Raw genomic sequence first — 23,951 nt, forward strand, 5'->3', positions numbered from 1 at the left:
AGAATACGCTGAGGCAACCATGTTTGTGCGCAGGGGGAAAGGAAGGCGATTGCTCAGAAATAGGAAAACCAGGGATCCCGTGATATTCCATAAAATTAGGTTCCAGTATTTAGCTTGATTCAGATAAATCATTCCTGTTATGCCATCTGCCTATCAGATATTTTACATTCATCAGGAAGCCATGGCCATTTAACAGATGTATATAATGGAACGCTTTATGGGATGATTTTCTTTTAATCACCCAAAGGTCTCATAGGGTGGTTGGCCTGGTTCCCTAATAAAATTTAAATAGCTTTTGCCTCAGGTCAAAGTGAAGTCATCTGTCCTAAGAGGAGCTCATCTGTGACATGCATAATAGTTGCCCAGTCTCAAGAGGCCATTTGAGATTACTGCTTCTGTCGGGAAAATAAATAATCACAACACACACACACACACACACACACACACACACCACAGGCATTGTAAGCAGCAGTTTACTAACCAAAGCAAATTGCGGCCTGTAGTCGTGTTTTTGCCCTACTAAAGTCCCAGAGAGCAGCACAACCTCCTTGTACATCCACCTGGCTTGGCACACCTCCTGATTCTTCTGTCTCCCACTACAGAGGCAGCCCTGCGGAAGAGCCCCAGCCAGATTCCAGCAGCTCAGGGACTCTGCAGGCTCCATTCTTAGCTCTCAAGCCCTCAGGCTATGGCCTTGTATCTCCAGTGTGGTTCTGTGGTTTCCCTCTCATTTCCTACCACTCTGCAGCTTCATCCATCCTTCTGTTGTATTTTCTGTTTGACTTTTAGTGGTGGCTTCAACCTTAAATTCTGACTTGGGAATCACCCCTCAGGTCCATTCTCCAATGCTGAGCCCAGACCCCAGGTTCCAAGGCCCTTATCTGGAAGGAAATTGGGCCTACCAGGTGATGAGCATCTAACTGGTTAATCACATAATAGAAGTGTGTATACACACATACACACAAGTTAATACATGTTTCCAACTATTTATGGTTGAGTCTGCCCAGTTACTTTTACAAGTAAAGCTCAAAAGATTTCCCCTGGACTTGCCTCCTCTGCCTCCACATCTTGGATCCATTTTCTCATCTGGAATATCTTTCTATCCTTGTGGCATTAAAGTTTAATGGCTAAGACTGCTCTAGTACATTTGAGTTCAAGTCCAGCACGAAAAAGTCTCTATGTCTGTTCCTAAACTCCAAGGAACATATTTGATTGTATTTTACTGACTTTAAATCTATCTCATGACATAATCTAAACCAATTGTTATGGGCAGAAAATTTTTAAACAATGATACCTCCAAATTTCACCTGAAGCACATATATTTTAAGGATTGGAGAGAATCTCCAAGAAAACTCTAGATATGTTGCTGGAAGAAGAGAGAATAACTGATCAATTGCTTTATATTTTTGTGCCAATTATTTAGATTAAGAAGTAGTTCAATCCAACAGTTCCTAAACCCTCACAAAATCAGATAGTGAGAAGCCTTAGCAATCATCTAGCTCCTAGCTATTCAAAATGTTCCTCATGGACCAGCCACAATATCATCACCAGGAAGCTTGTTAGAACTGCAGCATCTCAGAAACCCTGGACCTACTGAATCAGAATCTGCATTTTACCAAGGTATCCAATTCATATAGTAAAGTTGAAAGTTAATGATACAGACTTAAATCTCAACATACAGCTCTGGAAACTGGGGTGAAGCTAATGAACAGTCTTGCTCAAAGCCATACAACTATTAAGTGGGTAGAACTGGCACCAGAAATGGAATCCAGGTCTCTTGTCCTTTAGAGATGGTTTCACTTCAAGTTGACATTACTTTGCATGGTGAGCTTTCTTTCTTTCAATTATAATGTTTTTAATTATGTTTTAGTTATCAAGACATGCAAATCAGGGTATAAATCATTATGCATTTAGCATAGTGGTTCAGAAATACAATCAAAGAGGCCTGAATTTGAACCTCAGCTCTAGTATTTGCTACCTCACAAATTTGGGAATGTTATTCAACCTCTGAAAATACAGTTCCCTTATGAACCTGCCTCAAAGATTATTCTAAGATTTGAAAGAGACAAGGCATCTATGTATATTATATATGTTTGAAACTTCATTAGCATCAGAGCACATAGAGCTCAAAAACATTATTGTTATTATTTTTCATAGGATAACATTTTTCATCATTTCATTTTTCTTCATCCATATCTTTTTAGGGATCAGCAATACAAAATAGATAAAACTGATTACCTCCCATCAAGGAGAATATACCCTATCAGAAGAGATAGAGGAGCTACAAATTGAGCTGTGACAAACCCAAAGCCATCAGCATGAACACAGCACCTCCAAAGCACAGAGAGGAAGCAATTAATTTTGTCTAGAAAAGGAGAATAAGACTTCACAGAAAAAATTACAAGAGCCTGCCCCTTGATGTGAGCCTGGGAGTTCTTCGAGGTATTCCATTTAATTTAGTTTTTGAGGAATTAACAAGCCATTTGGTGTTAACAGTTGGGAGCATTAAAAAGTTAATAAGATTGTCTCTCCATCAGGATCAGAGTCCTAAACTGCAGAGATGACAGTGATTTATAATGGAGGATGAGATGTCTGCTGAATATCTCCCCCCTCCCTTACAGTGAAGTGGGGACCTGTCATTGGTTGTCAGGGATGAGCTGGGGACAGAAGTGATACGTATGGGGTCCAGAAGAGAAGGTCCAAGAACCCTTAGTCCACGTGGTGCACTTACAAGATGGTAGCATTTCAGCGACTGTGAAGCAGAGTCACCCATGGCCGAAGTCAGACAGGCTGTACAAATGAGAAATACAGTCTGGTGGTGTTAAGTCATCAGATTTGGGGCTCACCTGTTGCCATAGCATGATGCAGACAATCCTGACTTAACATCTGATGTTAGTGTTCATGGAAAGTGACTCTTCATTTTACAGTGGATGGAAGGATGGCCTAGAAGAAGGGGCGGGGAAAGAGACTGGCCTCAGATGAGGTGGAGGACCCGGGTTATTGCTAAACCTATCTAAATTTTTTACTAGGCAGCAATTTATAATAATATTTTATCTACTCACACGACAATATTTTTAGAATGTAATCTTGAAATCCTCATAAGGACATGCACTCTGGTGCGGCCCATGAAACCTCAGCCTGTCCTTGGGTCATAATGCATTTCAGTATTACAAAAACAGTTATGAATTGCCTTAAGCCAAACAGACCCATCTGTGTATCTTTGCATGCTACTTCAGAGCCACCCAACCATCTAAAACCAAACTTCTGAGGAATAAATAGGCAACAAGGTTGAGTCCCAGAGTGTGTCATTTTTAACCTCCAGCATATTTTTGCAGCTGAGTGGTAAACTCCTCCCAAACATTTCTAATGGGAGGTTGACAGACTTCTAACAAAAGCAGTTCCAATGTGCCACTATAATAACCTACTTCTTTTGATTGCATTTATTTTTAATGACTATTTTCCCTGTATGCCAATCCAACCTATGCTGCCAACCCAGAGAGAGGGGGAGGGGAGGAAGCCGAGGACCCAGTACGTTGTCTTGGGCTGCACTGCCACCTAGAGGTAGTAGGATAACCAACCTACTGCTGCCAGGCCAGCGGCAACTGTGAAGTTAACAGGGCACCTTTCTTCCACTGCATGGGGCTGGGTAAAAGAACCTACATTGTTCCCTCAGTTTCACTTAAACAAAGCTGATCATGAAATCAAAAAGCATGACCATGGGTATGTTCGTGAAAATTATTATTGGCCTGAAAGTGGGAGGTCCTTTAAGGAATGGTTCCAAGGGACAGTTGGAAAACGGTTTTCTCTGCAGTTCTTTTTATTACAGAGGTTAGATTTGATTTGCAGCTTGAACTGAATTGGCAGAAAATCATTTAGAAATGGAATGTTACAAAAGTCTGAATAGGTCCATATGGTCAGAACTGCAATTCGATTGCAAAAATGGAATTTATTTGAAAGTTACTAGGGATCAACTCAGAGCACAAGCAGCATTGCGGGGACAGAAAAATGGACAAAGCCAAGGACAACTTGTTGCATACTTAAGTTCTGGAAATGACAGAATTGGACAGATATATTCTTGATAACTGTCACTATCTTGAGGGCAAATTCAAAAGCCTTCTTGTCGATAAGGTCTTTATTTGGCTTTCTCCTCAGGCAATGTCAGTTTGTGCACAAATACAAACCATTTTAAATAAACATGAGAAATTTGTATTTGATGAAGAAGTTATTTCAACAGTATTAATACAAACACAAGTTCAGGGAAAAGATAACTTCGGTAGGCTTTTGCAAAGATAATGATTTAGTCAACATTATTAATGATACTTGCGATAAGAAACAGGTAAAAAATGGAAACAAATCATTCCTGACCTCAGGGATTTTCAACTGCAACCTGTTCATGACATTTTAAGCCAGTAATAAAGGCTCCTCCTTGAACTTAAGGAGCATATGTACATCAGTAACGCATTCCAGGGACTACAGACCATGTGGCTGCCTTTGTTTGTATAAATTCTGTGAGAGCAAAAAATGATGTGGAAAGGACAACAAAGCAAATCCACAGAAAAGGAAAAAAAGTATTTTGCAGTGCAAAAATTTCAGAGCACAAAATTCAGAACTAGGCAAATTAACAATCCCATTCCTTGGAAGACATGGTCATTTTCAGAAGGGCAAAACTTGCCACAGTTAACTGTTCGTATTTTTGAGGACTCACTAGGGTTCTGGCGCTGGCTCAGTTATTTACTCATTTTGTCCTGAAACAAGCACATGTGATGAGTCCTATTGTATTTCCATCTTACAGATGAGGATTGGGAGGCACAGAGGCTAAGCAAACTTGGAGGTAAAGCCTGGATCCAGACCCAGGTAGGTAGTGTGTCTCCAGAGTATTTATTTGAGTCTTCAGTCTCCTAAGTTGCTAGGACTACAGATGAATGTCACCACGCCTGGCTGTTTTGTTTTGTTTTGTTTTGTTTGAGATGAGTTCTCACTATATTGCTCAGGCTGGTCTCCAACTCCTGGCCTCAAGAAATTCTCCCACCATGGCCTCTCAAAATGCTGATATTACAAGTGTGCGCCACCAAGCCCAGCCTCAAGTCTGTACTCTGAAATACTCAATTTAACACTGTCTCCTTAAAAGATATTTTCTATAGGACAAGTCAAGAGACTGTAATGCTTTTTTCTGTGCAGTTGTTCAAGATGGTGTCTCTGAAAGGTGATTTTATGAAGGTCATTGCTTGTATCTGCTGCCATTCTAAAGACTTTCTTTACTTCTTGGATTCCAGTTCAGGTCAGATCAACTAGCTAGTAACAAAGGCCATAAACCCTTATCAGTGTTCTTAGACCCAATGCTTGTTTCTCCTGGATCCTTCTCTGCTTGGACCTGAACTAAGCCATTTTTCAGTCAACCCATGAGGATTTTCCTTTTTCCAGCCAGCATTCCTGTATACTTCCCCCCTCCTAGGCTTGGGCAAAGGGGACTTTTCTGAGGTCAATTAGTGTATCAGGTCTGAGGTAGGTGTTCGATAAATATTTGAATAGAATCAATGGAGGCGTTTCCGAAGCTTAATCAAGCCAGAGGCATTTTTCAATATTGACAGGGTCCCTGGCAGCACTTCTAACCTCATCCTAGGTCCCAGGTGGTTGAAGACAGAAAGTGGTCAGTTGGCTACAGGCATTCATTGTTCCTCCCAAGGTCCCCTCTGAGAGAACTGAAACCCTGAAAAGACTCAATAATAAGATTTAAAAAAAAAAAATCAGCCAAGGGAAATAAGGCTCATCTGCAAATGTCATTAAACTGAATGCCTCTTTGTTGTATCTTGTAGATCCTTCTAGTTAGTGAGGGTGAAAGGGAGGTCCCTATCAATCCTCAAAGCTGCCACTGTTCATACAACATATTCAGTTGGCAATAGCTTTAATTATTGTCTCATGCTATCAGGATATAATAAAATCTAAATTATCCATTGGGTTAGAGAAAAGGAAAATGGAGGAATATGAAATCTGGAGGTATACTCCTAATACTAATCCCATTGGATGGTAGCTTTTGTTCCTCTCATTCAGAAGTATTGGCTGAATGACTGAAAAAAGAACTAACAGATCAACCAATAAGGAAACAAGTAAATGAAGAAACCAAGATGTCCCCAGCCAATCAAAGGTAAAATGTTGCCATAGGCAGCCCTGATTATAGCTCTATGCAATGGACAACCAAGCAGTCCATTTTCTCCTTGTACATAGAGAGTGTCTGGAGCCAGGATGTATAAGCTAACTAGTGACCTAGCTGGCCTGATCAGGAGTGGGCGGCTCCAGCAAGCCTAACTCCACAGAGCCAGAGAGCATTCATAGCCTCGCATCCAGGAGAGTGTGCCAGCGATGGAAGCCAGAGGTGTGCGTCTGCAGTGAGTCATCAGGATAAAGGAGGTTGGTGGTAGGTATTGGAAATCAAGAGAAAGAGCCAAGGTGAAGATCCAAGAGGTTAGAGAGCCACAGAAGGCGAGCCAAGCAGATTAGAGTAGGTGGGCAGGAGGGCAGCTTGTGCCAGCATCGGAGACCACAAGTATTTTGCTTGACTGGGCTTTCTTTTGGTTTTGTATTTCTTTTTTAAATGGGTAATACATGTACATGGAGCCAATCTCAGAAGGTTCCAAAACGGATACCAAGCAGTAATCTCATTCTCACTCTTGTCTCCCAATTCGCCAATTCTCCTCTCCTGAATTTCTTCTGTATCCTTCCTTAGATAGCCTATGCATAAGTAAGCATATGTGTATTCACATCCTTTATACCACAAACCACATCATGGTATACATATCAGTCTGTAGCTTTCTTTTTCACTTGACAATACATCTTAGACATGGTTCCAGAGCAGTATATATAGAGCTGGTTCATTCTTCCTGAAGGCCTCATAGTACTCCATTGCATTTAACTCATTTTTAAATGAATATTTAGGTTGTGTTCCAATATTGCTGTAATGACAAGGCATTTTGGATATGTGTAGACATATCTGTGAAAGTGAAGCTTCTGCGTTACAGAACATATGCACCTTAAATTGTGATAGATATTGCCAAATCACCCCCCAAATGGGTGATATCAGTTAATCTTCCAAACTATGCATGTGCATAGAAATACTTCCCAACGCAATTTACTATCAAACTTTTTGCAATTGCCAAGTTAATCATTAGGAAAAGAAATATATCATGATGGTTTTAATATGCACTTTTCTTATAATGTATGATATTGAGAAACTTCTTAATGATAAAAATTGACAGAGATGAAAATGTATTAGGACCCCTTTGAGAGGCCTCTAATTGAAGGGGCTAATATTCTGGGAACCAAGAGACCTGGGTTTGACGTTTGAGATACTGTCTCGTTGATGAAGCACCTACAATGTGCAGATATATTTGCTCCTCAGGTAGAATTTTGCTGTTCCACAATGCTGTTATTTATCAGAAACAAACCTGATTAAATGATTTTTCTAAAGCTACCTTTCTGATAAGGGGAAGAGCTAGATCCATGTCCCAGTCAATTGGACTGCACATCCTGTGCTTTTTCCAAGTCCTGGTTTTACTAACTGCTACCTCGGAACCAAAAGACCAGTGGATCTGAGATCAGAAAACCTGAGTGTGTACATCAGTCTGCTACTCACAAGCCATGTGACTTTCAGTAAATAACTTAACCTCTTTGGTGGGGTCTCAGTTTTATCAACTGATTTATCAAAAAAAACTGTAGTTGTTACCTGAAAGTCCTTTCAGGTCTCAGACTTTTAAGACTTTGTAATATGGCAAAAATTCTGATGTCTTATTGATAAAAGAAAAGCAAGTGTCCTGGGTTATCCAAATGCATCATCACCTCATCTCCTAGAAATTGAGAGCTGATATATGTAAACACCTCATTTAGAAAATGACCACCACCTTCAGCTCCTTCCTAGACGCCACCTGCATTGTGAAGGAAGCGCTTTTCTGCTTTTGTTCATCTCTTTGGAACTATTCTTCTATCACTCCTTTTTCTTTTCTCTTTTTTTTTTTTTCCCCTTTTTCCCATTACCCATGTACAGAGTCACCTTAGGCTAAGGAAACACAACTGAAGAGAAATTAATGTTTTTCTATAGTATGGTTCATCTGAGTGTTGTTTCTTTGTTTTTAACATTTTGAAGCGGTCTGCAGCCTCCTCTCCAGCGTAAGGACAGGCTGGTGAGAGGAAACAGAGACACAGCTTCCCAATGGCCCAAGGCTCCCAGGTGAGCAAATCCCTTTAGAGAATACAGTTGTCATGCTCTTTATCTGTAAGATTCTTTACGAAGAAAAAACAAATCTCTGCAAATTAGTTGCTCACATTTGTATCACTCCTTGACCTAACTCGCACATACTTCACTTCATTTGGTGTTCGTTTAGTGTTCTGTGCAGAGAGTGGGGAAAACAGCCTGGCAAATAACTAGAAAGAACATCCACTCTGATCATGGGCCAGGTGTCAAACAATGTGCAAAACACCTCACTTTCTTTACTTTTTAATCTAAATAGTCTTTAATATAGATAAGATAGATGTGGAAACTAAAACTCAAGATATGTTTGTAAGTTGCCCAAGGTCACAGAATTAGGAAGTGGCAGAAGTGGAATTCAAGGCCAGGTCCGTCAGATTCCTAAGCCCATCTGTATACAATACTGGGTACAATGACCTCTGTTCCAACTCAGCGATTCCTAGGTCTTAGAAGTCATCTAGACATGAATTCTCAAGGGGGCTGATATTATCCCCAAGAGGGGAAAATTGTTTTTCTTGGAGGGGAGGGTGAAAGGGACCTTACTTTTTAAATATATAAAACACAGCTATGTGCACAGTTCATAAACATATATGTAATGTTATCTGTGGCATTAACATTTCCTGGGCAGAGAACAATTAGGAAAATATGTCTAAAAAGAATTTTTTGTGGGAAATTAAAACTTGAGAAACACTGATCTAGACATACCCCTAATGCAGCTCTTGGGTGCCTCGTGCTGTGTCGTGCTGCCTCCTCTTTGTCTACTCATTTCTTTCCATCAGACACATAAGGTTTATATGTCTTCTGAAAAGGATTGCTAAATTTGACATTATCAATCAGTGGGCAGCTACTTTTAAAATTGTAGCCATCCCTAGTTATTTTATAAAGGAGAGGTTGGAAAGCATTCAGGTTGGGCTCTATCAAGGTGTGAGCCCAACTCCAAGTGTCCACTAGGCTGAAGCAGACTGGCCACCACCATCTGACTGGGTTCCAACCATCTCCTCAACCTGCTCTTGCTGCTCCTTGCTCTTCCACTCTCCCCAGACTTCTGCTCTCCTTTCTCCATCTTCTTCTTTTTCATCTCCCCTAAAGTTCATAATGGAAATGGCCTGACCTTGACTTTAGAGGATGAGACCCACCTGGGTATGTTCACTGGCACAAAAGTTGAGGCCACTGTGGTTCCCCACCTCTCTTCACCAGCTGAGCTGTCCTGTGTAAAATAAGATCTGGGGAAATGACTACACCTTAATTCAACCCAACCTGAATATGTAAAGTACATGAAAGAAGTGGGAAGGGTTGATGCTGAAGAAATGGCATATGATCCAGGTCTCCAAGGAGCTGATGCTCTCTGCACCCCGTTTTCCCCTAAACATATGTTCAGACAGAACTTTCCTACCTTTTTCTATTTGATTTCTCCAGTCTTCTTCATCTTGGTTAAGGACCCCGAAACAACTCAAAACAGAAATCCTAAATATTTTCAAAATTCCTTAAGTAATTTAAAAAATTGGCCTTCTCAATTTCTACCTACTGTACTCTAAAGATTATTAACATTTCCTCTCCTTGCAGGTTTTCCTGCAGTTTCCTCATTGACAGTGTAACAGGTGTATATAGCCATAGAGGTCACCTGCCCTCGACTGCTGTTCTGAAAGTGGAGACACCTGTGGGTAAAGTGGACCTATCACAAAGTCTCTTAACGTTACTGCTAGACTGTGAGATCCTAGAGGGCACCAGCTGTGTTTTGTTCATCTGTTTGGTCCTCTCCTCCTGACTACACACACACACACACACACACACACCTCAAAGCACCTGGCTGTAGCAGGAATTCTGGAAATGTCTAGTGACTGCAGTGACTGCAGTAGTTTCCTAGGGAAACGATAACAAATTATCATGAACTGGGTGGCTTGAAGCAACAGAAATTGATCCTCTCCCAGTTCTGTAAATCAGAAGTCTAAAATCAACGTGTTGACAGGGCCAGGCACCCCTGAAGACTCCAGGGAGAATCCGTTTGATCCCTTTCTGTTGGCTGTTGGTGTTACCGGCAGCCCTTGGCATTCCTTGTCTTGAAGACACATCACTCCAGTCTGCCACATGGTGTCCTCCCTGTGTGTGCCTCTACATGTTTTCCCCTCTTCATGTATGGACACCAGTCACATAGTGTTAGGGCCCACCCTAGTCAAACATGACCTCCTTGTATTTTGAGTACATCTTCAAAAACCTTGCTTCCAAATTAGGCCATATTCACTGCTAATGGAATTTAGGTTTTGATATATATTTTAGGAGATATAATTCAATTTACAACAATGCTTTCATTAAAAAATGAGTAAATAAGTAAATACTTCACAGAATAAAGGAGGAAAACAGGGAAGGAGGGAAGGAAGGAGGGAAGAAAGGAGGGAAGAAGGGAGGGAGGGAAGAAAGGAGGGAAGAAAGGAGGGAAGAAGGGAGGGAGGGAGGGAAGGAAGGAAGGCGATTTTTCATAATATTTGAAGTATTCTATCAAGAGAAAAATAGCCATCTCAGCTAGGCTTCCTGAGTTTGTGTTCTGATGAGTCATTATGTGCTTTGTATTCCTTTGTAAAACTGTCTCACATGAACAAGTCTTTTCCCCTAAGTCTAGTGATTAATTTCCTATCTTTATGCCTATTAGGGTTCTTTTTAAAAAGAAAATAACCTGATAGTCACTGCTGTGCATTAAATACCATTAGTAGCTTAGGTTAGGATCTTGTTTACTTGTTTGTTCATGGGGGAAATAACTTTATTTCTATGCTTAAGAGACTCACTAGTAACCAAGTCATGTGCATCTAGTTCCTCTTCCTTTCTCTGACTTGAAGCTTAGCCCTATGTCCCTCTGTACCCACCAAAAAGAAAGAAAAAATACAAACAAGGAAGGAAGGAAAGAAGGAAGGATGGAAGAATGGAAGGAAGGAAAAAGAGAAAAAACAAAACAAAAAAGGAAAGACAGAGTGGAGGAAAGCAACCCCACACTGTTGGGTTTTGTTGCTTCAAAGCAAGAGGAAGTGTGGCGTCTTGAACTATCAGTCTGAAGACAGGAGGCCTGGGTCCTGGGTCCAGTTCTGAAACCACAATGACAACCACATGCTACCCCTGATTACCAGCTACTTCATCAATTAAAACGAGTGTGTGGATAATCTCCGAACTCATTCTCAGCACTAGTGCTTGATAACTATCCTGAGAGTCTGCTCATGGACTGAATCTATGGAGATGAGAAAGTTTCTCCCCGACTCTGCTCCCACCACTGCCCACTGAATTGGTAGATCAAGAATTAGTTCTTAGAACTGCAGAGCTTCCAATAGCCAAGACTAATGGGAAAAAAAGACCCTATAGAAACTATAGTCTTACTAAATCAAGAACTGCAAAAGTCCTGACCCACCCCAAGGAAAAGACCATTGAGATGGTCGCCTTGAATTTGAAACAGAACATTAGCCACCTCACATTGCCATCCCCTCCTTCCAAGCACTTCAACTCGATGATTCAGACAGTAGAAAGGGAAGATGTTTCCTGGGTTTTTTTTTTTTTTTTTTTTTTTTTTTTTTAAACACACATTATAATCATTAAGTCATGAGATATATTCTTCTCTAAGAGTATTAAGACTTAAAAGTCTGGGTGATCTATTTTTTGTTTAACTTTTATTTTTATTTATTTATTTTTTAAATTTAATTTTATTTTAAGTTCTGGGATACTGTGCAGGATATGCAAGTTTGTTACATAGGTAAATGTGTGCCATGGTGGTTTGCTGCAACTATCAACCCAACACCTAGGTATTAAGCACTGCGTGCATTAGCTCTTTATCTTAATGTTCTACCCTGAACTCCACCACCTCCTGACAGGACTGGTCGTGTGTTGTTCCCCTCCCTGTGTCCATATGTTCTCATTGCTCAGCTCCCACGTATGACGGAGAGCATGCAGTGTTTGATTTTCTGTTCTTGCTTGTGTTAGTTTGCTGAGGATGATGGCTTCCAGCGTCATCCACGGCCCTGCAAAGGACATGATCTCATCCTTTTTCATGGCTGGGTGATCTTTAAGACATGCATTGGCTAAGACAGGGTACTGTGGTGCAAAGATTCTACCAGACCTAGGTTTGAGTCCCAGCTCTGTCATGTTGGCCCTGAATTAACTTTGCTAAGCCACTTGACTTGGCTAAGCCTGTTTCCTTATCTGTTAAAACAGGAGTTATTGCAAGCATAACATGAGAAAACATGTCAAAAGCTTGCAGGATACAGTAAACACTTGGGAAATACTAGCTTTCCTGTCTACGATAAGAAATAGATATCTTATCTGTGCCTTCCAGAATATGAGCTAAGCACAAGTCTGATTGATACTCTATGGGTGGATTTCTAGCATCCTTTATGATAGACCGTCAGCACACGGTCAGTTGTATATGCCTCCATGTATGTTAGCAATTCCCCTGTGTGCATGATCAGTACTCCCACTGACATTTCACTGAGTCTAAAATCTCAGGAGTTATAAACTTCTCAAAAGGCCATATATGTTTATAGCCATTTGAACAGCTTCTAAAACATTAAGAAGTATGGAGCAGACAAACCAGTGGCTGGTGGGGAAATCCTGTGGGAACCCACATTCTCCTGTTGCTAAACAGCTGGAATTTACTACTGCTTCCATTTTCTCCAGTTGACAAGAAGATAGCCTTTTCTATGATCTTGTGAACTAACCAATATGTTCTTCAAGAATAAGAAGTATACCTTCTTTTTCAAATTTTCTCTCCAGCAGTTCAAAGACTTCTCTTCCTAATCAGTGCTGTGTAAGTGTTTAGTTGGCCAGGTCAAGTTGTGGTCATTTACAGAAATTTAATGTTTGAAATGACAAGTTGCTCACTTACTGCTCTCAAAGGATACTTAGGAATTTTAAAAAATCACCAACACACCTCATTAGAAGGTTAAAAAGAAAAATATTAAAGAATAAAACTTTCTTCCTTTAAAAAATTGATGTCACCTAGTAACATGAAAATTGTGACAATAAAAAGATAATCATATATAATTATTGCAGATATTGCAAAAACCAGAATCATGGATCCACAAAGTACCAATCCACAGAAACTCTGAATATGTTACCTTACTGTCAAAAGGAATGTTGCAGATGTAATTTAGGATCTTGAGATGGAAAGACTCTCTTGGATTATTCAGGTAATCTCAATCCAGTCACAAGCGTCCTTGTAAGGGAAAGGAGGAGGCAGGAGTGTCAGCATCTGAGGAGATGTGAGGACAAAAGCTGAAACTGGAATGACACCATGGCTGGAAGGGACCATAAGCCAAGGATTTCAGGTGGCCTCTTAGCAGCTGGAAAAGACAAGGAAGGGATTCTTCCTTAGAGCCTCTAGAAGGAAGGCCATTCTACTGACACCTTGATTTTAGCTCATAAGACCCATTTTTGTATCGCTGGCCTTACGAACTTGCTTTGTTTTAAGTCATAAAGTTTGTGAGGACTCATTAGAGAACAATAGGAAAGTAATACAGATCAAGTAGAAAAACAAGACCTATATAACAGACTAATTTTTTGGCTTTTTGATTGATTCATGGATGAATTGTATATATAAATACACACTACACACACACACACACACACACACACACAATATATATATATATATTTTGGAGCCGGAGTCTCACTCTGTTGCCCAGGCTGGAGTGTCGTGGTATGATCTGGGCTCACTGCAACCTCCACCTCCCTGGTTCAAGAGATTCTCCTGCCTCAGCCTCCCGAGTAGCTGGAATTGCAGGTGTCCACCACCACGCCTGGCTAATTTTTGTATTTTTAGTAGAGACGAGGTTTCATCATGTTGGCCAGGCTGGTCTCAAACTCCTAACCTCAGGTGATCAGCCCACCTTGGCCTCCCAACATGCTGAGATTACAGGCATGAGCCACCACGCCCGGTCTATATTGTGTTTTATTTTTGAACCTTAGCAAAATGATCTCATCCAAAGGCCACTGGATAACTCACAGAATTGATAGGAAGCCTTGACAGAACCCCGTGCGGATTACAAACAATAAGCTTCGGAATCCCAGGGGGGATAGCTAACACCACGTCCCAGAGAGTCTAGAGTCCAGTCAGGATATTCCCCGGGCTGGCCTGCCACTACAGCACCGTGATGTGAGTGATTCAATACCTGCCCTTCAAGTTTGCACTGGTCCTTTAGAGCTGGGTGCTGGGCGCAGGCATGGTCTGTGCTAAGTCTAGGTTACGCACCTAAACCCCAGGTTCAGGAGACAGGGAGAGGCAGTGTTCTTTCCTTTCAGCTTCTCTAGTGATATGTAGAGTTCTGCTTCCCACTAATATTCACAGAGAGACTCCCCTTAAAGAAAAGGGTGTCCAGATGCCAGAAAAAAAAAAGAAGTGGCAAATGTCTACCACAGGGTCGGATCATCTGAGTCATTTAATTTCTTGATTATTAATCAATACGTTTAAAATTTGACGAAGACTCATTTGCCTGTAGTTATTAAAAACACAGGCAAGTGACATAAAAGTGTTTTCATAAAATGCAAATATATGTTAGAGAAAGTTTTCTTTTCTTTTTTGTTTTTGAGACAGAGTCTTGCTCTGTCACCCAGTCTGGAATGCAATGGCACAATCCCGACTCACTGCAAGGTTCAAGTGATTTTCCTGCCTCAACCTCCCAAGTAGCTGTGATTACAGGCATCCACCACCACACCTGGCTAATTTTTTGTATTTTTAGTAGAGACAGGGTTTCACCATGTTGGCCAGGCTGGTCTGGAACTCCTGACCTCAGGCCATCCACCCGCCTCTGCCTCCCAAAGTGCTAGGATTACAGGTGCTGAGAAAGTTTACAAATTGCTTTCCATAGAACATTAGTCTTCCTCTTCCCTCCCTCTCTTCCTTTCTTCTTTCCTACCTTCACTCTTTTCCTCATTTTTTCCTTTATTTCCTGAGAATAAGCTTAATTTTAGCTTCCTAAGAGTTTGTAAGAGACCCTCTGGGTGTATCAGTTGAAAATCGATGGGTTCGCTTTTGGAAACAGGGCTCACCAGAGATAGGCAACCTGGGAAGATGAGTGTGAGCTGAGCACTGGACATCCAGCAGCAACATAGGCAGGGAGAGTGTGCTGCTTTGTGATTCTTTAATTCCTTTCTTTTCTTTCCCTTCTTTTCCTCCTCCCTTCCCTTCTTTCTCCCTCCCTTCCCTCCTTCCCTCCTTTCCATCTTCCTTCCTTCCCTTCCAGGTTCTCTTTTCTCTTTCTTTCTCTCCATGGCCAAACACTTTCTCTTGGGACAGCTAAAACCAGAATGCAGTATCACGTAAAAAAGACTGCATTGACATACTTAAATTCCCAGGACCCTCGGTTCTTTACGGATGCCTAATGGCCGGTATCATTGCTTACCAAAGTCTTGAACTTGATGGAGCTTATGTTGAAAACTAAAGTTTATATTTTTAATTTTTATCTTTCAATTCTGTTTTTCCATGCACTTTTTTTTTTTTTGAGATGGAGTTTCACTCTTTGTTGCCCAGGCTGGAGAGCAGTGGCACGATCTCGGCTCACTGAACCTCTTCCTCCCGGGTTCAAGCGATTCTCCTGTCTCAGCCTCCCAAGGAGCTGGGGTTACAGGCACCTGCTACCACGCCTGGCTAATTTTTGTATTTTTAGTACAGACGGGGTTTCACCATATTGGCCAAGCTAGTCTCGAACTCCTGACCGCCTTGGTCTCCCAAAGTGCCAGGATTACAGGTGTGAGTCACTGTGCCTGGCCTCCACAAACTTTTTGAAGTCCTCTCATATAGCATAGGAGAGATCAGGTTTTTTGAGACTTTAAATATCTTGAAAATATCATTATTATTCACATTTTATTAATATTTTGGCTGGGTGTAGAATTACAAGTTGGAAACAATTTTCCTTCAGAAATTGGAAGGCATTGCTTCACTGTCTTCTTGCTTTCTGTGTTTCTGTTGAGATCTATACAACCATTCTAATTCCTGTTTTCTAATTTGTTTTCCTTTTTTACTGGAAACTTGGAGAGTATTTTTCTCCAGACATAGGGCTCTAATGACAGTATACTCTATTTCCGTCCATTCTCCTGTGTTCTAGGTAGGCTGTTTCAATGTAGCAACTCACACTCTTTAGTTCTGGATATTTTGTCTTGAATAATTTATGATTATGCTATCCTATTTTCTCCATTGTATCCTTCTGGAACAGTTGTTTCTGGACATCGGACATCCTTCCTCTCCTGTCCTCTCTTTGTGCTCTTCTTTCTGCAAGGTGCCCCCAAATTTATCTTCCAAAGTTTATTTAGTTGTTGTTGTTAGTAACTTCCATCATGTTTTTAATTTCTAAAAGCTTATTTTTGCTCTATGAATGTCCTTATTGATAACACCTTGTTCTTGTTTCATGGCTGCAATAGTTACATCTATCTCTCTGAATACATTGATAGATTTTTTTTCTCTCTGCATATGTTCTGTTTCCCTGTGCTGATATTTTTCTGTTTTGTTTGTTTTGGTCTGCATTTTCCATGTTAAGAGGCTTTCCACAAATATCCAGTGATCCTTGGATTGCTCAGGGGAGCTAATAACCTGATTTAAAGTTCTGAATGTGGGGAAGAACTTGTCAACTTTGAACTTTACTGCAGGGTGATCAGGGGAGCCATTTGTTGTAAACATACCTGATATATCTTTAGGGCTTTCCTCTTGTTAGGGCAGCACTTCGGAGAAAAGTCTCTCAATCTCTGGAGGATAAAGGATCAGTGTTCTGAAAGCTGAGTGGGGAGTATTAGCATTTAGCATTCGGCACTCAGAATAGATGATGTCATCAATTCCGCCAAATTTTGAACAGCACCAACACATTCGACTGCATCCAGTGGCATCCATAACTCTAGAAGCCCTCTGTTTTTCTCACTCAAGAAAACACATCACCAGACTTTACACAGGGTAATAATGGTGTAGCATGAGAGAATAATCTGTAAGGACAGAGTTGCTTCTCAAACTGCATTCACACTACTTTGCCTCACAGCACCATTTGAGGTACCTAATTCTATCACTTCCTGAGCCTTCTGAGAAATCCAGGATATATATCTGAATTGTTCACAACTCCCTCCCAGGACTGACCTAGGATTCAGCTTTCTTGGGTCTGTTAACTCAGAACTCAATTATCTCAATATTCAGTTATCGATCTGCTTTCCAGCTTCACAATTTTGATGGTTCTGTCTTCTGTTCTTGTGGATAGATTTAAAACTCCCTTTGACTCTATTATTAATGGGATTTTAGGGAGGAGAGAAATGATACGCTATGTCACCCTAGAAAGCATTCAATAAATCTGATTCTTTACCAAATGACTCTCAATCTTAGGTACAGTTTGCTAATCTGTGGATGTTTTGCTTTTACCTTTTACCAACAGCGAATGTTGCTCAACAGCAATTGTTGCTGCCTGATCATTCCTCTGGAAGCTTCGTCTCAGAGGGGTACCCAGCCATGTGAGGTGTCAGTCTGCCCCTACTGGGGGGTGCCTCCTGGTTAGGCTACTCGGGGGTCAGGGAGCCACTTGAGGAGGCAGTCTGTTCATTCTCAGATCTCAAACTCCATGCTGGGAGAACCACTACTCTCTTCAAAGCTGTCAGACAGGGACATTTAAATCTGCAGAGGTTTCTGCTGCCTTTTGTTTGGCTATGCCCTGTCCCTAGATGTGGAGTCTACAGAGGCAGGCAGGACTCTTTGAGTTGTGGTGGGCTCCACCCAGTTCGACCTTCCTGGCCACTTTGTTTGCCTACTCAAGCCTCAGCAATGGCAGGCGCCCCTCCCCCAGCCTTGCTGCCGCCTTGAAGTTAGATCTTAGACTGCTGTGCTAGCAATGAGGGAGGCCCCGTGGACATGGGACCCTCCCAGTCAGGCATGGGATATAATCTGGTGTGCCGTTTGCTAAGACCCTTGGAAAAGCGCAGTGTTAGGGTGGGAGTGATCCTGTTTTCCAGGTGCTGTGTGTCACAGTTTCCCTTGGCTAGGAAAGGGAATTCCCTTACCCCTTGCTCTTCCTGAGTGATTGCCTCACCCTGCTTCAGCTCTCACTGGGTAGGCTGCACCCACTGTCCAACATGCCCCAGTACCTCAGTTGGAAATGCAGAAATCATCCGTCTTCTGTGTCGCTCATGCTGGGAGCTGTAGCCTGGAGCTGTTCCTATTCGGCCATCTTGGAACCATCCTCGGAAATGTATTTCCATGCTGATATCTGAAAAGAAAAGTTGTTCTTTTTATTTTAAATCTTGCAAAATGATATGCTTTCCTGGGGATTCATTCCCATTATGTGGATTTGGGGATATATCTATGGGCAATCTTTCTTTCTCTTTCAACAAGCTATTAAGTTCAGTTTCCATTTAGTTAGAGAATTCCATTATCCCACTACCACTTTTGCTATCATTTAGATTCAAAATCCCAGTCAGGCTCCAATATTTTCCTCATCCCTTCCACTACCTGATCCTATCAGCCATTAGTAAACAGAGATCCTGCCCTAATCATTCCATTCACACTTTTCTATTCTAACTTTCAGACCCTTATTTCTCTCTCCTCAATTGTTTCCTCCCCTGTTAATCCACCCTTTACAATAACCTATCCTATATGATACCCCAACTTTGTGTCCATTGAAACACCAAGAACGTACGTGGAAGGTAGTCAATGAACTTATGTCAAAGAGAATCCTCTAAAATGTTCTATCCCCAGTGTGACTTGGCATACTCTTGGAGGTCTGTTATCCATTGGTGGCAGCATCCAGGGTCTTGAACAAGACCAATGCAGCCAATGGTGCTGCAAAATGATTTTTTTTGTTTTTTTAATTGAGGGCAATCACAGTGTCAGACATGATTCAAGACCTTTACATACATTAACTCATTTAGTTCTCAGAACAACTCCACAAGAAAGGTACTGTTATCATTCTTATTTTACAAATAAAGAAGCTGGGATACATAGAGGTTAAGTCCCTTGCTCATAGTTACTCTACTACATGTGAGGCTGGGTTCAAACCAGGCAGGCTGGCCTTAGAGCTCATAACCATGGACATTATACTGCCTCTTACTTATATTGTCCATCATCATCATGTATGTGTGTCTATGTGTGTGTGTTGGTGGTGGTAGGGGTGTTGGCAGACACTCTTTGCAAAGCCTACCTTATTTAACTAGTTAATTCTTTGACCATCCATTCAACAATTAGGACGATTAAAGTATCAAGCACTGCACACAACAGAAGGGAGGTGGTAGGAGACAAAGTGGCTAAGGGCAGGGGGCATCTGTCTATGTAATAAGTATAAGGGCAACAAGGATGTTGACAAATTTTAAAAAGGTACTACAGGAGTGAGGGCAGGTAGCCTCAGCCTACTGGGGTGCACGGGAATATGCGGGTAGAAAGAAAGGGGTGAGAATCAGAGAAAAGGTCTAACTCCTCAGAGGACATCAGGATGGCCAGAGCACTGACATTCTTCTACAAAAGCCTCACTATTCCTGGCTGTCCTGCCCCAGGCTGGTCTACCTGCTGCCCCGTTGGCCAGGATGACTTGTCTGTGCCACAGCACTGAACACCAGGCGTGCATTCTTCTCTCTCAAAACTCGGCTCACCATGGCCAGAAAAGGCAAGTGTTTTAGAGGTATGGTTTCAGGCAGACACATCCTAGAATTAAAATTACTTCAGGGATATCTGCAGTAAAGTTGAAGGAAACAGTCAAAAGGCCAAAGGAAGCAAGTTTTATTGAATTTACAATGTAGAAAATATTTGTAGTTCCTTAGACATTTGCATTGCTATAAAAATTACACTTTATTTTTATAATTATTAATGGTTTGAAGAGAAATAAACAGTATAAACGAAATATGGCCCACACAATGAAAATGTAAACCATATAAATCAAAATCATAAAATAATTATTCAATACTCAGAGGTCTACTTAATATATACATATGAAATTTCTTACACACACATACAATAAAAGCCCACAAAAACCATCACTCTGAAGCCGATCACTGTACAAATATGAAAATAAATCTTTATCTTTAACCTCAATTTTATCTTCAGCAGGAGGGCTGTGCAACTTGGGTTTATGCAAATCACATGAAGTATTAAATAATCAAATGTCACATATGTCATATAAAGCAGCAAGCGAAAAAAATAAATTATGAAAATGCATGGGCTAAAAGTTAACAGTGAAAAACATCTCCTTATCCAACATTATTTTCCATAATAAAATTAAAATATTTTACAATGTATCATGATACATTTCATAAAGGACTATAGTATAACTGTGATTTTAAAAGCTCTTAAAGAAAAACAGGGACAAGGTGAATAACTTCAACAGTAATATGCAAATGTACTAAGTCTAAGATAAAAACATTAAATATTTTTGTTCTTACTGAAAATGTGCTTTAAATTTGAGAACACCTTCATGAAATCAAAACGCCGGTAAAAATCAGGATCTCCCAGCACTGCAGCATACATTAAGAAGCTTCTCTTTAAACATGATTGCTAACCAGAGCTCTAAGTCTCTAATTTGGATTATGTTACCAAAATATTTATCAGGGCTCAAATAGTTAAAGACGATTGGTTGACGATCAAAGGCACTGGTATAATCTCATCAACGTGGGGTACGCTGATGGGACAATCCAGAGATAAAGACTATGAAAATACTTCTGTATTACAGGTATACTCTTTTACAGATTGTAAAACAAATAAAAAGAGACACTTTGGAGAGAATAAATAAAGGCAACACAGTAACATATAAACTAACACAGTTTTGTGCAACTGCACCAAAACCTAAACATGTGTCCCATATATCAGCATCTATGTCAGATCCAATCTCATCAATCTCATCAAAAGATGCCACTAAGACAAACAGCCATGGCAAAACTTTTGCTTCGTCGTGCCACATAAATAATACCCCCCTTATTTTGGAAAATTTCCCATACGCAAGACATTCTTTATGATTAGAAATGTAATCTTTTCTTTTTCTGGAACCAGGAAACAGGAATTCATGGCAGAGTTGCTGAGGATAGATCCAACTTTCCAGCAAAAATATCAGATACCTTCAATAGGGAGAAGGTATGTTTATAAAAGTTAAATGATGTTGTAGCTATTTATAATCTTTGCCTGTAACATATCTGGTCAATTCCCGTTTTTTAAAAAACCGACGCTTGCGGAATATAAGGTTCTATCACAAACATCGTGAACAGAAAAAATATTGCTACATGGAATTGTTTTGATTCATCAAAAATAAATGTTTTTAGCTTATATAATACAATAAATAACAGCTATTTTTTTAAGTTCCTTCAGGAAGCGACTTGGGGCCTGGACCTAGATGAAGCAAGGTAAATTAGAATTCGGTGTTGTAGCCCCACCCTAGGCTCAGGTGTTGACTCCTTTGGCTCTTAGAGACATCTCAGTGGGGAGGTCCGGGAAGCAATGCAGATTCTGGAAGGAGAGTAGGCCCAACCAGGTCATTGGTGATGATGAGGGACTAGTCACATTAAACAAAGGACCCTGACTCACCTTTCCTAATGGCAATTCCTCTTTTATAGACATTATTTCAAAACCATACATAGTATTTCTTTCATTGATTATTACTTAAGGAAGTTAATGTTAGCAACTAGGGAGTTAGGGGACTTGGATTACATTACAGGTTATGCTTCTAAACCATGGGAAGGTTTGAAATCAGCAGGGATATTTTCATTTTGCAAAATGTTAAATCACTCTAAGTACTAGTATTTTTTTTAGTGAGATAATTCACAACCATAAAATTCACCCTTTCAAAGTATACAATTCAGTGGTTCCTAGTATATTCAAACAGTTATGCAACTATTACTCCTATTCGAATTCCAGAACATTCTCATCATCCCTCAAAGAAACCACATACCCTGTCCTCCCTTTCTCAGCCCCTGGCAACCACTCCCTTAAGTGAAGAGTAACAACTTTCCCGGGCATTGTGCTTTCAGCAGTATGTGGCTTTACATGTCTTCATTACAATTTTTAACACCAAATTTAAACAATGGGCTTTGTAACTATTCTGAGATTATGAAATATCCTCTTTTATATACAACTATTTTTGTCTCAAGCATGTTTCTTTATACATAAAAATTAGATGTTTGTTTCCATTTTTTTCTCAATTAAATTCTGTCCTTATTTCAGAAGTGAGAAAAATCAATACTCCAATATTTAAAAAGGAGGAATAACCACAGTTCTTATTATTAGCTGTGGGCCACCACACTCTCCTTCCTACTGCTTCCTACAGAATCTGAGGTGCCAAGGGCTGCAAGGCCTTTGAGGGCAACCTGCGCATTTTACAGATGAAGAAACAGATCCGACACGGGCTAGTGACATGTTCAAGATCACAAGGCCAGTTAACAGCAAACCTAGGATGAGAACCCCTTCTTACTAGAACTGTAATATCAAATATTTAAATGCTGACTTTGTGGGTAACCCAATTCAGCTACCACATGAATCTAATTATGTCAATTTCCTCTACAGCTTTGATCTGAGCATGTGAATTTTTTTTTTTTTTTTTTTTTTACCATTTTAGAAAACATTTACATGTTATCTTTTAAGACCTGTAAGGACATGACTAGTCTATTTAACCAGAGGGCCCAAATCACCCACTGAGACAAAACAAAGAAGAGCCAAAGTTCCAGAGGGACCTGAGAGCAGGGTTCAAGTTTCCTGCACTGTAACTCTCCATATGACAGTGTCAGTAGGATGTGCCTCTCTGTTAACAGCCAAATAAGTCACACAAATTCAATATTCTGGAAATGAAGACTTCACAGGTCAAGGGTGTTTGGATTTAGCCATTGCAACAATTCTTCATCTGTGGTGACTTTTTGGAATTGGTCCCGGTGATATTGGTAATGGATTTGCTGTCATCCTTGTCAGTTCTCTTTTTCACTTCTCTGAGAGAGAGAGAGAGAGAGAGAGAGACAGGATTACTGAGGTATAAAAACTAAGCCACAGATGGTTCTGTAGAAATAAAAATAGTCATGTTGAGCGTCTGCACGGCCTTCTAGACATTGTTTTAAATGCTTTATAGGTGTTGACTTAATCTTCATAAGAACCATATAAATTTGCTGTGCCCCATTTTGTATGTGAGGAAATGAGGGCAAACAGAGGTTAAGACAGTTCCCTTAGGTCACATGACTACAGAAGTGGGATTCAAACCACACAGGCTGGCTCTAGCACCTGTTTTCTGAGCGCCAGGCCACACACACACACACACACACACACCCTCCTCCCCTCACTGTCTCCAAGGTTTCAGGATGCTGCAGAACCTGCGATACACACAGCTTGCTCCTTAACACTCTGGAACCTGGTTTCCAGCTTCAGGTAATGCTTGCTGAGCTTAACAAAAGCAATGGTGATTTTATAACCATGCTTTAATTACACATGATCACGGAGGTTACAATGGATTTACCACCATCCTTTTCTGTCATTATAAGTTTCTTCCAGTATTAACTGCTAGAGGCAAGACTCACAAAAAAAAGTCTTACTCTCCAAGATGTTATGAAAACCCCCTAGGGAAGTATCCTTCCAGGTGCAGCCGCTGGGCATGCTTGTGAAATATGAAGACCAGAAGTCTCACCTTAGACAAGCTGAATGGCTATCTCTGTGGGCGAGATGAGTGCCTCCCCAAGATGGCCCCAAATAATTCTGCCCTTCCTTGTCAGTGCCTGATGCCTCTCCCATCAAGAGGTGAAGGTTTGCCTCCCTACCCTCTTGGTCAGAGCT

The 23,951-nt window shown here is 40.7% G+C and overlaps 1 protein-coding gene across 1 annotated transcript in view; it reads right to left on the reverse strand.

Moving 5' to 3' along the window:
- Window positions 1-19,920: 19,920 nt before the first annotated feature.
- RASEF (RAS and EF-hand domain containing) overlaps window positions 19,921-23,951 on the reverse strand; it is a 77,304-nt gene continuing 73,273 nt past the window's right edge. Inside the window, exon 17 of the mRNA XM_023213426.2 lies at window positions 19,921-23,119. Coding sequence (XP_023069194.1) covers window positions 23,014-23,119 — 106 coding nt within the window. The 3' untranslated portion in view covers window positions 19,921-23,013. The remainder of the gene's footprint in view (window positions 23,120-23,951) is intronic.

Source organism: Piliocolobus tephrosceles, chromosome 14 (genome assembly GCF_002776525.5).
Source record: "Piliocolobus tephrosceles isolate RC106 chromosome 14, ASM277652v3, whole genome shotgun sequence".
In the NCBI taxonomy this organism is placed as follows: Eukaryota; Metazoa; Chordata; class Mammalia; order Primates; family Cercopithecidae; genus Piliocolobus; species Piliocolobus tephrosceles.